Below are 16,630 nucleotides of genomic sequence, written 5' to 3'. Positions count from 1 at the left end.
TTTCAGAATATTTTGCTTTATTTATTTAACAAATGCTTCTTTGATTTCACGATTCACACTCAAAAAAGAGACAAACAGTCAATCGACCAACACAACAAAAATATCAACATTACTTTGTTATCTTTCGTTAATTGGCACATGGATTCACAGGAATATTAATTACCTGGACTAATTCTAACTTTATAGACAGAAGCTTCAAATATCAGATATTTGAAGCTACAGTCTTACAATCCATGTTATCTGTGAGCAAATTTTACTTTTTCTTAGACTTTCTCAGACAAATCAGAGAATAATCATCAATACAATCATGTCAACAGGAGTGCACATTTTACCACAGAGAAACAAATTCATTCCCCGACTTCAGCAAATAATAAACACCTGGATAACAATTCTTTAATACATGTAGCTCTGAATGTTCAAATGCCAGAACTTAAAGAATTAAAATAAAATTACATTTTAACACAAAAATATTTCATGAATAATGAAAGTATGGATTATATTTAGAAAGCCAAGAGAGGATAAACTATACAGACAGTGAGAGTTATTTTCTTCTTTTGCAAACAGTTTTCATAATTTTATTAGTTTGATTTTGGATAAAAAATGATCTAACTGCTGATTTAAAGGCCTTTAATTTTACAACAAATGCTTTGGATTTATTTTTCTATGTCAGGTCAGATTTAATCCAACAGATTCACAGCTCCTCAAATCTTAAAAGCTCAATAAAAGTAAAAAACGTACATGAAACGCAGAATATTGAATGTATAAAAGCAGCACTTTATAAATCATGGCACTTAAATTATCTCTGCTTATCACTCACTTAAAATAAGCCGAGTTGCTGCTTCATCATTCCAGTGTTTTTACTACAAATCACGTAAATCGTTCTACATGACTGCAATCTGTAAAAAATCTTCTTTCCAAATGTTTCCCTGTTTTGACGCAGCCAGTAATTAGTAATAACTAATAAGTGCAGATGAGCCTGAGAACGAGCATCAATTCTGTTCTTCAAAACTCAAAACTCCACTTTAATCTTTATTTTTTATCACCAATTCTTCTTTTGACGCATGTTTGTTTCTATTCTTTTGATTAGTTTCCAACTCTTTGCAGGACTTTTGTGAAGGGCTCTGACGCTAAATGGAAAATCTTCCGATGCACCATATTTATCGGCTGATATTAGGAAATATATATCAGCGGTTATCGGTGAAATATAAGCTGATACATAGAGCTGATAATATGAAGCCAGATTGCAACAAAATATTTACAAACTCTGATAAAGTAGGTGACGTGAAAGTTGGTTTGCGATTCACCAGAAACACAGCGAAGAACAAAGAAATATTAAATCATCCATCTTTCCTCACTACATCTGAGCCTTTCTTACCCTCCGTTCTGCATAAAACACAGGTTAGAAAATTCTTTTTAAGATACAAAAATGTAAAAAATGATCTTATTGGTATCAGCTGGGGCAGACAGAGAATGATCCGTTATTGTATTGTGTATATTGTGTTTCCCTGTGCAGAACAATAGTGATATATTTATACATTTCAACAAGCTCAGACTCCCACAGTCTCATCTATAATCAAGCCGTTATCAACTGAAGTAAAGTCAAATTTGAGAATGATTTTGTTTTAAAGTTGGTACAAACATTTCCACCAACACCTTTTTGCATGGTTCCAGTTTTAGGCTCGGAGTAAAGTCAAAATTAAAGATCTCTACACCAACAAATCTTTTTCTGATTTCTCTGGAGTTTCTTTAAAGTGTGAATTCATGTTTAATCACTTTCCTGAATCTGACGTACGATCCCGTAATTCTGTTCACACATTTCAGACAGGCAGCAGAGCTGAACTTTAGTGCTGCTCACAGGACCGTGTGGATCATGTTGACGTGACTTGCTTCTGATTCCCTTTTAAAATAAATCTAGTCCTGTTGTAGATTTAGTAATCAACATCCAAATCAGTATTGGAATTTAGTTTTTCCAGCTGTTTGTTTGGGTTTGTTTTTGAAGAGGAAGAAGACGGATCATCGGCTACATTGAAAAAGAAAGGCGACAGCGTGCTAAAGATCAAGAAACGGTGTTCTGCGACAGCATTAACTAGTGTTAAAACCTGCACACATAAAAACCAGGCTGTTGCACGTCACGCGCTATGATAAGAATCCCCCCTCCAGTGCAGCGTTTCTGCACCACGTGGACAGACGCAGCCCCGGGAGCACACTGTCGAGTGCTGACTTTTGACACTTTGGAGGCAGCGATGGAAAAGACGGACCGTCCTCGTCTCTAATTACAACTCATTATTACAATCATAGCGACGTATAGATAAAAATAATGACGGCACGTTTGGGGAAAATTTGATACAATTTGATTGACAGAATTTCACTGTCAACTTTGAAAAAACACAAACTGTGTTGACTTTCAAAGTCCCTTTAAATTTTTATCTCAAAGTGAACCCAGCTGGCGTCTTGTTCAATTACAGTGTCACGCTCTTCTCTGATGAATATTATCCGCAGACTCTTCAGACTTACTCGTCGACAGTCTGTGGCAGGAGACTGCCGGCCTCGGGGCTGGGGGTTCGTGCAGAATTGCCTGCAGTTCGGGGATTATAATTAGTCAAAATCAACAGTAATCAGAGTAGAAGCTGTCTCTGGGGTCACATGACTCGGCTGCTGTCCAAACCTTTGATCTCCTTGTCGAGCTTATCCACTCGGTCACACACGGTCTTAGTGAGACCTTCCACAATGTCGCTCATCACGCTGAAGTCTGCCACATTGTAGACGTGAGTTTCCTCGGGAGGAGAGGCGATCGCCTTCAGCTCGTTCTCATCGACGTTTTTCACACCTGGAGAGAGGAGAGACAGAAAGAAGTAAGGACAGAGCAGTCAGACTGAGAGGAGGTGGCTACATGTTTCAAATAAGGTTGTGATGACGCAACAAGTCCACGAATACAAAGTCTTCAGTTTACTTAAAAGGGAAAATAATTGGTCAAAAACAAATGAGCTCCACACAAATAATTCCTTCTTGCAGAGCAGATTTAACTTAACCAAAATTATCTTTTTAATGTCATTTTTAAATTAATGTGTCATATTAAGTTGACTTGAGAGCTGACAATTACTGAAATTCATTTTACAGGCTGCCTCTCATTTCTGTCTCCTGGCTGTGTGCGCTGTTCAAAATGACAAATTGCCATCCAAGAAATCCCGAAGAGCAAAGAAATGACTCTCTAATTAAAGGTTTACAAGCTGAAATGTGTTAAAGAAACTGAGATATTCCACATTTTAGCCCAAAACAATAACAACAATTATATTTTCCCTGCGACTGTTTTCCTAAACACACCATAAGATTAAAGATCGACTTCCTTCCCTCCAGGCAAAAATCAGTTCCAGTTAATTTTGGTGCATTATGACAATTAAATGTGGAGACTCCCATCACACTGAACATTTATTAACTTTCATGTTTTTTTAGGTTGCAAATAAAGATTGACTTCATTGCATGTTGAGCTCACGGCATTTAAAAAGTTCTCCTTTCACCTCTTCCCGCAGCCCGAAATGACATCTTCAAATTGTTTGTTTTCTCTGATCAATGGACCAAAAATCAAAACATATTCAATTAAGAATAATGTGAACTGGCAGCAGAGAGGCTGTTTAGTATTCCTTCTGATGGAACTGGAATTGATTAAGTGATTTTCAAAAAATGTTGGCAGCTATTGATTAATAAACAAACCATTTCAGCACGACTGTTACATAACAAGAAAACCTCAAAATTACACTGTGACTTCCAAGTACACGAAACATGTTTCACTGTAACAGATGTGCAGCCCAGAAAGCTCCAATAAAAATGTAAATAGAATCAAGATTTAACTTTTTTTGTGATTTAAAAGCAGATAGAATAAGATTCTTCGTTTGCTGTTCAGTACTCAAAGTTGGCCACTCCTCCCTGTGATGTGGCAGCTGGTCGCTACCAGAGCCCTTGAGAAGAGAGAATCACGACAACGAATTTTCAAACAGTCGATCACGTGATTCACGGAGACTTCAGATAGTTCCAGGAAGTTATAAGAGGGCAATTTAAATGCAGAAATACAGAGAGACAGAAGTACGATGGCAGTTTGTAGTTAATAGATGATTTACAGTACCGCCATTGCTTCAAAAAAAATGGTCTATTCGAATAAATAAAGTGACGTGATGTGTTAACATGAGTCCCGCACTCACGCCCTGTGCGCTGTTATTGGCTGAGGGCTACACAAACTGCAGCCCAAAGGTTGACGCCCAGAAACGTCCAAAACACACTGACTGACACGGATTATTTAATACAAACCCCCATTCTGCCTTTAAAGCATCACATTTTAAAGACTGGGGGGTCTAAAAAATAAGAGAGAGACGTTATCTTTAAATATATTTAAAAAAAAGTTAAGTATAATTTCTCTGAATACATTTTTCAAGCACCACTGTTCCCATGTTGATGCCTTCAATAAAGATCTAACACTAATGTCATGTATCTGGTTTCTTAATCTTGTTTGTGCAGCGTACCAATGGCAAACAGTTCTATGCCAGCTTCCCTCAGGCTCTGTGCGGGGGGTATCACGTCATCCTGCGACTTCCCGTCAGTGATGAGGATTCCTATCTTGGGAACGCCGGGCCTGGATCCAGCCTCCGATTTGAAGCTGTTCTCCAGGATGAAGGTCAGAGCCAGACCTGGAAGGACACAAAGACAGGATAGATTGGATAGAGTGAGACACACTCTATTACAATTAACAAGCCAACTCCTCAGTTTAATAAATTAAAAAACAAGCCTTAATGTTACTGTATATCAACTTCCAAACCAATGAAGGAAAAAAAACACTTGGCTCTGAGGGTGCAGGGAGAAGTGTCATCCTGAAAAACATGAGAAAACTGTGACCAAAGACCGCTAACATGGCTAATTTAGAAGCTTTGAATTACTTTGTCATTGCTTATTTCAGAGCTTTTAATGGTCTACATGTTGTGGATTTGTTGCCTTCTGCCTTCTTCTTCTTAAGTCCTGGCTGACAGTATAAATGCACTTACAGCTGAAGTGACTCTCCTTGAGACATCTTGACTCAAAGACTTAATGGATAAGATAGGTTCAAAGTGTCATCATTACCTCAACTACCTCACACAGTTTTTAGTCTAATGAGCGTTTTAACATAATGAGCAGCAAAGTTATGTTGGGTCCATTAATGACATCACTGATATTTTGCTTGTCTCCTCACAGACTGTTTTAAATCCTGCTGGGATCTTGAACAATAACTCACAATAACAATAACTAATTCTCTCACCTGTTTTGTTTCCCGCCATGCTCCAACTCTCCCCCTCCTGCCCTGCAGTAACCCCCGTTCTCACCGATCCCCATCACCTGACCTTTTCTGTGCACTTGCACACCTGTTCCCACTCCCCTCATTAGCCCTGTGGTATATATATATATACCACTTTCACTTTTTCTCAGCCACACTGTCTACTGAAGTTCAGGCGTTGTGTACATGTATGCAGATCTTCTTCTAAGTGAATGTTTTTATCCTCTGTGGCTGTCACACAACCTTCGTCTCACAAGAAATCTCTTGGCAGAAGAGAACACAAAAATGATTTCAAACGCTCAAACAAAAATGCAGAGACAGTTGGTGGCAATAAAGTCTGTGTCAACGATATGTCAAACACGAGAAGTACAGTCTGAGCATGTGTACTGAGCTAATTCTATTCACATAAAATGATCAAATGTAGTAAAATGTTTAGTTATTTAGTTGAAGGTGCAATATGTAATAATTTTTGTTAAAAACAATCAAAAATGTACAATTTTGATGTCATGACTTCTATGTAGCCGACTGTGCTGTAGAAAGATCTACACACTAGACCTTTAACTGACCTACGATGACCTTCTGACTGACCTCACAGCTGTGAGGTCACAAACATTTTAACGCCAAACTGAGATGAGCTGCCCTGAAGTGAATTTAATAAGCTGCAGTTGAAGACTGGCTTTGGTCCAAGGCAACCTCTGAGCATTATCTGTTGACTGTGATGAGTATAGAAGAACATAATAACCAGAGGGAGGCTGGGGGTTTGGTTGGCAGCGTACTGTACCTGTCAGTGTGTTCCCTCCTTTATACGGCAGGTTCTTCACAGCGTCGATCACAGCCTCTTTGGTGGTGTGAGCGTTAAGATGCCACTCGATCCGGGGGTCTCCGCTGTACTGAGCCAGGCCTGCACACACAGTCATTATGAGGTGAATACTCACATACTAGTGTCTTTACAAACTTTGAGATCTAAACTACAATTTATTTTTTAATTCATTTAGCTGAGGCGAAATGAGGCACTTTTAATAAAAATATCCTCCGAATGGTATAAATTCAGTTTTCAGATCGAAACACTTTAAATGCAGAAATCAAAACCTCCTCACCGATCCTGGTCTTGTCAAACTCCACATTGAAGGCCCTGACCAGGTTTTCCAGGAACGTCCTGACCAGCCTGAAGTTGATGCAGCCGATACTCCAGGATCCATTCACCAGAATAACAATGTCGGATATGGCCGCAGTCTTACACATAAACCCATCTTCAGCTGAAACAAGTAGACACAAGCAAAGACAAATTTACCAGATGAAAACGGTCTTCTGCATCAAAATTTCCTGGTGGTGATCGTTTTGTTGTGCAGAAACGTATCGTAAAATGATTCTGTATTAAAGACAAAGATAAAAAAAAAAAAAAGGGTGTGAAACATGTACACAGCAGCCTACAGCACAAACACGATTAATCTGCAGTGGTAAAAGTAGGACAATTTGATGTGCAGCTTCTGTCCCAAAGTATTACAAAGTGTTTCATTAATTCTAATTCAGTTCAACACAGTATAATTAAACCCTAGAGGAGCGAGGTACTTAGTTTTAGCAGATGAAAAATAACGGCCCACTCTGTTGTTGTGTCTCAACAGTTTACTGGGTGATAAAAACGGACCAGACTCTAATGAGGCAACAGAAGTTCATTTACAAAAGCCAGTCCAGCACACAGTGAGCCAAAGGCCAACCAAATTAGGGAACAGCCATATTTCTATCTGCCAATTATCTTTCACAGAGAGCTCAGGAAACCTCTGCGAGCTCGGCTCTCTGTGGAAAAACAATGGAATCATTAAGGGTGCTGGTTTTAATCCCTTTAGACCCAACAATCAGAAAGAATAAACACTGCCCAAATGCAGCTGAGCAAGGCACTGAGACGTCTTATTGCTTCAACTCAGTTAATTGAAGTGTAGCTGTGCCTCTCAGTTACAGATCATGACACAGGACATTTACGTTTTGTGGTATTCCCCCCTAACTATGGGATGTTTATGATTAATCATTAAAGAAATTACTTAAAATTTGCATCCCTATCCTTAACCATCATCAGGACGCCCCATAACATGCGTAGTTTAAAGAAACATGCTGTGAGACAGATTTTATTTTTATATAATTTGTAATGTTTCAGTAGAGGTAATATTTTGCCTTCACTGTAGTGCCTTAGGTATGAACTAAATATTTTGAAGCTGCATTAAGAATTAAGACTAGTTAAAACCATAATTAGCTTTCTAGATATTCAATGAGTCCAAACTTTGCTAGTTTAATAATGTTTTTGGTATTAGTTTATATTAAAGAGGCAGAAAGGAAATGATATGTGTGAATAAATAGAGTTTAAGAAAACACAGACCAACTCAGTCATGCAGTCATGAGGCAGTAATGAATGAATACAATAAAAAGAAATGGGTGCATGGTTTATGCACTGGATTAAGCAAACATTGTAAGAATAACCACTTTAATGGTGGGCAGATTTGTATTAAGGTTTAACTTGAGTATAAATCTGACACATACTTGGCCCCGGTGCTGCCAGAGTATAGACATGTGACACCTACACTGAATATCTGCACCCGCTAGCACACAATTTCTTATGCTCCAGATGTATAAGAGAGAATATTTCTTTCAGGTTGCAGCATGTTTTAACATCTCAGGAGGTTGAGGGGTTGTGTGTGTGTCTTTCTCTGTGTGTGTGTGTGTGTGTGTGTGTGTGTGTGTGTGTGTGTGTGTGTGTGTGTGTGTGTGTTCGGAGGGGTGGCGAGGGCATTCTTCAGCCGTCATTTCATTCATCGTTGACAGGAACTAAGAAGTGTATCACTCCTTACAAGTCTCTACAGTGTCGGAATTTAAACCTCCTCCTCGGTCTAGCAGAATAGTCTCGGTGCCGCTATCCAACACAAGATGAAAGCAGTGACACACAAGACACACAATAACTTGACTGCTCTGGAAAGAATGAGGCTCGAGCTTGGCATTGATTATCGGTTGTGTGGTGAGCAACATAGAAATTCAAGCTGGTTCTTGGGTTGCTGTTGCAAGTCGTTGTCAGCTAAACAACATGAAAACATTTCAAAGTAAAACATTTGGTCTCTATCAGCATTTTGCTGCATCAGTGTTCCTGTACATGCATCTTATGTGTCTTTACCACTGAGCAAACAGCAACGTTAAGTCACACCCCTCTAGAAAGCAGTAATTTAAAGCAGTAAATTGTGTCACTTTTGCAAACGCTGGCGGAAGAGTTTTGATTAGTTTAATTGTTGGCTTTACTGAGTTGTGATTTACAGTTGGAAACTGTAGAGAAGAGATATCGGTTGACAGATTTATTTTGCAGAAGACAAAGTAGAAACACAATAAACCAAAGTCAAAATCTAGTGTGACATCCCTTGATCCCTCCCTGCACGCCTGACTGTGATGCAGGGGGACCAAACAGCTATAAACTGCTTTATATTGCTGCTATAATGCAAGCTTTTAAGAGAAAACTTGCAATGAGGTCACTACATTGACAGATTTGAGGTCTGAGCAGTGTCACAAGACTGAAATATTCACATAGAAAGTGCTGTTTTCTTAAAAAAAAAGAAAATATTACAGGAATCGTGCAAGTGTGGTGACGTAGAGAGGAGGGAGGGGACTGCTAACTGCACAATGGACGTTAGCTAAAACGACGGCAACGCTTACAGCAGCTTCAAGAGATGCTAAAAATTACAAAATAAGTCAAATGTCAAATTACTAAAATGGTCCGTTTTGAAGGACACATTTTTTATCAGGTCCTATTCCGTCTGGTTGTGGTGTGTAGTTTGATCTGTTGATTACTTGATTTGTCAGCTCCACAGAGAAGAATATCAAATGTGTTCAATTTACAGTTATATAAAACAGAAAAAAACCAGTACATCCTCAAACTGGAAAAGCTTTGACCAGCAAATATGTGGTAATGCTGCTTGTTAAATGACAGACAAAATATTTAAAATGCATTATTTGTAATAGAGAACAGAACAAGGACAAGCTCCTGAACCTGTTTTTAGTGCATTGTGGCTTGTTCTAAGTTTGCTCTACAAAATGTCTGCCCGTTGACGATTGACATCTGTATTCATGCCAATACTGCAAATTCCTTGGAACCTGGAGAAGCAGGTGACAGACCCTGAATAATGGATTTTGTGAAGAGAAAGGGTTTAAACAGATTTAAGGACGGAAAGGATGTCAATACAGGAAGTGAAATTGAAGGGCAAACAGTGCCTTTGAGCGCCAAGTGAAAGAGGACTAGCTTCCTTTTAATAGCACGTCTGGGAAAATACTAGCACCTGGACAGATGGCGAAAAAGAGAAAGGACAGAGAGAAAGAAGCGATGGAAAAAGCTGTAACAGATGCATATTAAAGGGTGTAGCTACACAAGTGAGTCTGCTGTGAATACCAATGTTGTGTCCCTTTCTGCTTGATTTACTAATCTTCCCCATGGCGTTTGTTTTCTTTTATTTCTTATTCTCTGAGTGTGCTGTCCTCATTCTTTCGCTTTTATATTATCATCAGCACTGTTCTGTTTTATCACTTATTCATGCTGTAATTGAAATAGTATGTATTTTCACTTAACAGCTACACAGACTTAATTATACAAAAGCAAACAAAACGAGATACAAGTAAACACGATAATGAGAAAGAATGAAAAAAAATACTGGTACAGCGATGTCGGAGAGTAAACAAGATAAAAGAGTACGAGATAAAAAGAGGGATCAGTGCTCGGTGAGCAAAAGCTACGGGTGTGGTTGAGAAAGCAAACAATTGCTCAAAGAAATGATCCCCATAATTTCCGTATATTTTAATGTCCGTGGTGCGATCTTAAGTGATGGCAGTTAAAATGAGCCGCAATAATCACAGCGGCTGAACTTAGAGAGCAAAGAGATGACCTACAAGAAACTGAGGGACAAGCAGAAAATGCAAAGACAACAGCAGCATACAAACTGACTTTTAAAAAGGGAAGTGAAGACATTTCACAGTGATGAGCATTTACTGTCACATCAAGAATTAAAACACAAAACAAAACATAAAAAAGGTGGAATTCTTTGGCGAGTGAACAGGGAAGAAAGTAAAAAATAATCAGAGGAGAGGCGGGACGATGCAGGCAGACAAATTCAATTTATTACACCGTCTGATAAACACCATTCCAACTAAAAATAATAATTCCTGCTCACATTTATTACCTCTGCATTGATTTATCTCATAAAAAAACAAAAACAAAAAGGTCACTTTTTTAAATAAATCAATGTAGAGGTCAAAAAAAGAATTACCATTCTTCGTTGGAGTTCAGTTTTGTAATTTGAATCCTCGCACTGTTAAAAAAAGTGAGCGGTGTGCGTGTTGCCCTCGACTCACCATCTCACTAACAACCAGAAAATCTCCAAATAAGCCCCCTAACATAACAGACTCCTGCTGATTCCTCATGGTCCTGGTACATGGTTTTATCTGTATCATCCTTCAAGCTTTTCTTACACCAAGAATTCAAATTATATTTAGTGTTTTAGAATTGAGTGCAAGGATTGTGCTGTCACAAACTCACCATAGGGGGAAGTTACGGTCACTTGGGGCTTCAGACGTTTTTAAGGCATCACAAATTTAAACTTAGGGTGATGAGTTTGAAATGTATATGTTAACATGCGAAGATAAACTAAACTTCTTTTAATTGCAAAGAATAAAACAACTGTGATGCCTCATAGGGAAAGCAGGTAACGACGGTAGCTGCATGCTTTGTGACACTTTAGGAGCCCGCTTGTTACTGGCAGTTGTGTTTTCTGTGATAAGAAACTTCCCTGATATGATCTGATCATATCCTGATGCAAGCCTGCACCAATCAGAGTTCAAAGTGGAAAACTACAACAGAGGAGTCAAGAGTCTCAGCCATGACAGAATGATAACTAGAATTTACGCCTAATAGTTGTCTGCCTTCGTCAACCATTCAACTTGTACAAGGTATTAATTGAGAGAAATTGAAGGTATGATGATATTGACGTGTGATTTCAGTGAGAAACATGCAAACTTCTTTTAGAAACTTTTTTTAGGGAGGATTAAAGAGCACTGGACTGTTCATGAGTTAAAGCGTTGAAAAATGGTTTACCTTTGACCTTTTGGATAGAAAATGTCACCACACCACAATCGGACATTTATGTGAAATCTGTCATAATTTATGTATGAATTCTTGAGTTATGGCCAAAAACATTTGGGTTGTTTTGTGAGGTCAGTGACATTTGATCACAAAATTCTAACCAGTTCATCCTCGAGTCCAAGTGCCGTTCCAAGATGTGTTGAAACTCCCCGAAGGCATTTCTGAGATATCATGTTCATGAGAATGGGACGTTCGGACAACCTGAAAACATACTGCCTCTGGCTGTGTCCGTCTCGGAGCAGAGGCCTGAACAGCAACACCAAAACACTTAACCTGTCCACCCCGTCCCTTTGCTTAATCAGTACAAATTGCCCTCTGGAGGCCACAAAGTCTCAAGACAGGAAGGATGATGTGTTAGTGAGGAGGTCAAGGAAGGAAATCAGAGAAAAGAGAGGGAGGGAACAGAAACATACAAAAGAGAAGTTTGTTGACAGATTCTTCAACAAGATAGCTATTAGCAGAGAGGCCCCCGAGGCAAAGTGTTTCTTTAAAGGTCGAAAAGTCAAAAAGGCGCAGGTCTGAGGCACATCTCAAGACAGCGAGGGTCAAGACTATCAAACGGAGGATATGACCCCAGTTGGCTAAAAGTAAACAATATTATAATGAATCCTTTCTGCTTACTGACATTCTCATACATATTCATAACTGCAAACAGCCCACAGGTTGATACAGGCTGAGCTCAGCCCGGATCCAGAGTCCTCAAAGATATAAAGCAAAGCACTAGCTTATAGAATTTCTGATTTATGTGGTTACATTGAATCTGTACATATAACTGTGAACAACTGCAGATAATAAATCGTCCTGTTAATGATCATTTACTTCTATATTTCTCTTGATCAGTCTCGTTACAATAAATATAAACAACCCTGTCAGCTCAGTGGAGATTTACAGTTTTCTGCTAGTTGTCAAATATCAAAATTCTATTTTCACCCATAAATTATTCAGTTTTTTAGAGATAAATAAGGGAAGATACCAAACATTTTATTTTCCAACAAAGGAAGGTTAAAAACACACCAAGAGAACATTTCCAGCGACTTTGCTCTTCCAAACGTCCAGCGGTCAAACCGAGGTCAGGGCTGAACGAACACCTTGAGGCATCGGGGTAAGAACTGCAACTGCAAGGCCAATACCTGCCGAGTCAAAGGTGAGCTATCGCACCTCAGGGCTTCACGTGATAGATTTATCTACGCTCGGCTAATTTACATGCCAGGAGTAAAAAGGTCAGCTGCCTCTGATTCCACCGCTCCGTGGTGGCACGACAGCTTGTGAAACAAATTCCACGTTCAGCTCATGTGGATTCCACGAAGTCACCCATGTGGAAAGCTTCACAGCTACACTAGTCAACGTGCTTTTCACAACACCTGGATGATATTTCACCTCAAGATATTTACCTTTAAAATAAATCACTTGAATCAAAACCAACACAGATCCAGTTTTCTTGTTTCTGATGTCACAGCTGTCCCAACTCTCAATTATTTATTTCATTTTTCTTACGATGCACAAACTAAAACATTCAGCTCTCCACAGATCAACACTGACATTATTAAATCAGTTGAGGAAAATACTTACCGGAGCTGCGAGTGGAATTGCTGTTGAGAGTCTCTGTGAAGAAAACAGAGGAAGCGGCGTTTAAAGGAAGCGACAGAGTGGAACAAACACAAGCCTCATTCACACTTTTATATACTGTGCTGTTATTCCACCTCGCCGTCTGTATGAAAGTTACAGAGGTGAATGGGGGGACAGTTTGGTTCTGATTCTGCTCCTCCAGTGGAGGTACTAACAGAGCTGAGACGACGTCCGTGTGGAGTGTGACGGTCCGATGGCATTCAGTTTGACAACTAAACAGATCCTTCACTCATCAATGAAAAGAGAAATGTCCCACACTTCAACCCACAAAGCAACGTTACAGAACCAAACAACAGTAATGTGGTAGCACGTCGTCTCTTTGGCAACTTATATGAGGAAAAAATGCTGAATATGTGGAAAAGTGTCTGTCATCCTGTCTGTCCTCCTGTCTGTCCTCCTGTCTGTCATCCTGTCTGTCATCCTGTCTGTCCTCCTGTCTGTCCTCCTGTCTGTCATCCTGTCTGTCATCCTGTCTGTCCTCCTGTCTGTCCTCCTGTCTCTTCTTCACATTTTTCGCCCTGAAAAAAGCGTCTGTCCTGCTGGAAAACATCATCCCACGTCTCCTTTTGTTGTGTCATCATGTGACTCACTCAGTTAATCCGTGGCAGCTGATTGGACCTGCTGCTGCTGATATGACGTCATTAAAACAGGTGAAAGTCAAAAATCAACTGACGAACCTGCTGCTACCTGAATGTTCTGGTAACGGCTCTGCTGAGAGCAGAGATTGTAATTCTTTAACAGATTCGTTCGAGTCTCATTTTAGTAATTCAGTGTATTCTGACAATCCGGGTGTGAGAACTCAAACACAACCTCAGGACAGTAAAGTAGGACAGGATCAGCTGGACAGGATCAGCTGGACAGGATCAGCTGGACAGGGAGACAGACTGACAGTCGACTTTAAGAGAAATAAAGTAGTTACCTTGGGATCCCCTACGTCCAACTCCTGTAAAAGAAACACAATGTTAACACGTGTGATTGATGATGGATGAAGTGATTTAGAGTTTTGATCTCAGGGATCTTTGACTTCAGTGAATTAAGGAACAGAAACACGTTCGTCACTTAATAATTAACAGGCCTGTTCTTCAGTGTGACCTCTGAACACCTCATCAAGACCATCAGAAAATAATAACAGACCTTTGCACCTGATAAAACAACGACGACACTGAATCATCAAGTATTTTGTAACTGGTGTAAATGCACTACACTGAACACTTTGGTATAGAATCACTCATCTGGGATTTGTATTATTACATATTAATGATTGAAGTAAAAGAAAGAGGCTGTTGTTGTTGTTGACTATTTTTCTTACTGTTAAAATAAATCACTTGAATCAAAACCAACACGGATCCAGTTTTCTTGTTTCTGATGTCACAGCTGTCCCAACTCTCAATTATTTATTTCATTTTTCTTACGATGCACAAACTAAAACATTCAGCTCTCCACAGATCAACACTGACATTATTAAATCAGTTGAGGAAAATACTTACTGGCGCTGCAAGTGCATTTGCACTTGGGAATCTCTGTGAAGAAAACAGAGGAAGCGGCGTTTAAAGGAAGCAGCAGAGTGGAACAAACACAAGCCTCATTCACACTTTTATATACTGTGCTGTTATTCCACCTCGCCGTCTGTATGAAAGTTACAGAGGTGAATGGGGGGACAGTTTGGTTCTGACTCTGATCCTGCAGTGGAGGTACTAACAGAGCTGAGACAACGTCCGTGTGGAGTGTGACGGTCCGATGGCGTTCAGTTTGACAACTAAACAGATCCTTCACTCATCAATGAAAAGAGAAATGTCCCACACTTCAACCCACAAAGCAACGTTACAGGACCAAACAACAGTAATGTGGTAGCACGTCGTCTCTTTGGCAACTTATATGAGGAAAAAATGCTGAATATGTGGAAAAGTGGCCGTCATCCTGTCTGTCCTCCTGTCTGTCCTACTGTCTGTCTTCCTGTCTGTCCTCCTGTCTGTCCTACTGTCTGTCCTCCTGTCTGTCCTCCTGTCTGTCCTACTGTCTGTCCTCCTGTCTCTTCTTCACATTTTTGGCCCTGAAAAAAGCGTCTGTCCTGCTGGAAAACATCATCCCACGTCTCCTTTTGTTGTGTCATCATGTGACTCACTCAGTTAATCCGTGGCAGCTGATTGGACCTGCTGCTGCTGATATGACGTCATTAAAACAGGTGAAAGTCAAAAATCAACTGACGAACCTGCTGCTACCTGAATGTTCTGGTAACGGCTCTGCTGAGAGGAGAGATTGTAATTCTTTGACAGATTCGTTCGAGTCTCATTTTAGTAATTCAGTGTATTCTGACAATCCGGGTGTGAGAACTCAAACACAACCTCAGGACAGTAAAGTAGGACAGGATCAGCTGGACAGGATCAGTTGGACAGGATCAGCTGGACAGGGAGACGGACTGACAGTCGACTTTAAGAGAAATAAAGTAGTTACCTTGGGATCCCCTACGTCCATCTCCTGTAAAAGAAACACAATGTTAACACGTGTGATTGATGATGGATGAAGTGATTTAGAGTTTTGATCTCAGGGATCTTTGACTTCAGTGAATTAAGGAACAGAAACACGTTCGTCACTTAATAATTAACAGGCCTGTTCTTCAGTGTGACCTCTGAACACCTCATCAAGACCATCAGAAAATAATAACAGACCTTTGCACCTGATAAAACAACGACGACACTGAATCATCAAGTATTTTGTAACTGGTGTAAATGCACTACACTGAACACTTTGGTATAGAATCACTCATCTGGGATTTGTATTATTACATATTAATGATTGAAGTAAAAGAAAGCGGCTGTTGTTGTTGTTGTTGTTCACTATTTTTCTTACTGTTAAAATAAATCACTTGAATCAAAACCAACACAGATCCAGTTTTCTTGTTTCTGATGTCACAACTGTCCCAACTCTCAATTATTTATTTCATTTTTCTTACGATCCACAAACTAAAACATTCAGCTCTCCACAGATCAACATTGACATTATTAAATCAGTTGAAGAAAATACTTACTGCAGGTGCAAGTGCATTTGCACTTGGGAATCTCTGTGAAGAAAACAGAGGAAGCGGCGTTTAAAGGAAGCAGCAGAGTGGAACAAACACAAGCCTCATTTACACTTTTATATACTGTGCTGTTATTCCACCTCGCCGTCTGTATGAAAGTTACAGAGGTGAATGGGGGGACAGTTTGGTTCTGATTCTGCTCCTCCAGTGGAGGTACTAACAGAGCTGAGACGACGTCCATGTGGAGTGTGACGGTCCGATGGCGTTCAGTTTGACAACTAAACAGATCCTTCACTCATCAATGAAAAGAGAAATGTCCCACACTTCAACCCACAAAGCAACGTTACAGGACCAAACAACAGTAATGTGGTAGCACGTCGTCTCTTTGGCAACTTATGAGGAAAAAATGCTGAATATGTGGAAAAGTGGCCGTCATCCTGTCTGTCCTCCTGTCTGTCCTCCTGTCTGTCATCCTGTCTGTCCTCCTGTCTGTCATCCTGTCTGTCCTCCTGTCTGTCATCCTGTCTGTCATCCTGTC

At 39.8% G+C, this 16,630-nt stretch overlaps 2 protein-coding genes across 2 annotated transcripts in view; both read right to left on the bottom strand.

The window, feature by feature from the left end:
* The window catches only part of LOC140993396 (patr class I histocompatibility antigen, alpha chain G-like), a 51,440-nt gene continuing 34,810 nt past the window's right edge, over nucleotides 1–16,630 (bottom strand). The window contains exon 10 of the mRNA XM_073462814.1: nucleotides 1–2,575. Within this exon, the coding sequence (XP_073318915.1) occupies nucleotides 2,511–2,575 (65 nt within the window). The 3' untranslated portion in view covers nucleotides 1–2,510. The remainder of the gene's footprint in view (nucleotides 2,576–16,630) is intronic.
* On the bottom strand, nucleotides 2,640–16,333 carry LOC140994063 (collagen alpha-1(XIV) chain-like). The gene is made up of 8 exons (XM_073463648.1): nucleotides 16,256–16,333; nucleotides 15,528–15,551; nucleotides 13,996–14,019; nucleotides 13,859–13,886; nucleotides 6,391–6,549; nucleotides 6,075–6,194; nucleotides 4,512–4,676; nucleotides 2,640–2,827 (listed from the first exon to the last, which is right to left on the bottom strand). Exons 1-8 carry the CDS (start codon nucleotides 16,331–16,333, stop codon nucleotides 2,640–2,642), a joined length of 786 nt encoding a protein of 261 aa, XP_073319749.1.

This window comes from Pagrus major, chromosome 3, assembly GCF_040436345.1.
Source record: "Pagrus major chromosome 3, Pma_NU_1.0".
In the NCBI taxonomy this organism is placed as follows: domain Eukaryota; kingdom Metazoa; phylum Chordata; class Actinopteri; order Spariformes; family Sparidae; genus Pagrus; species Pagrus major.
This window is presented reverse-complemented; position numbering and strand designations above follow the sequence as displayed.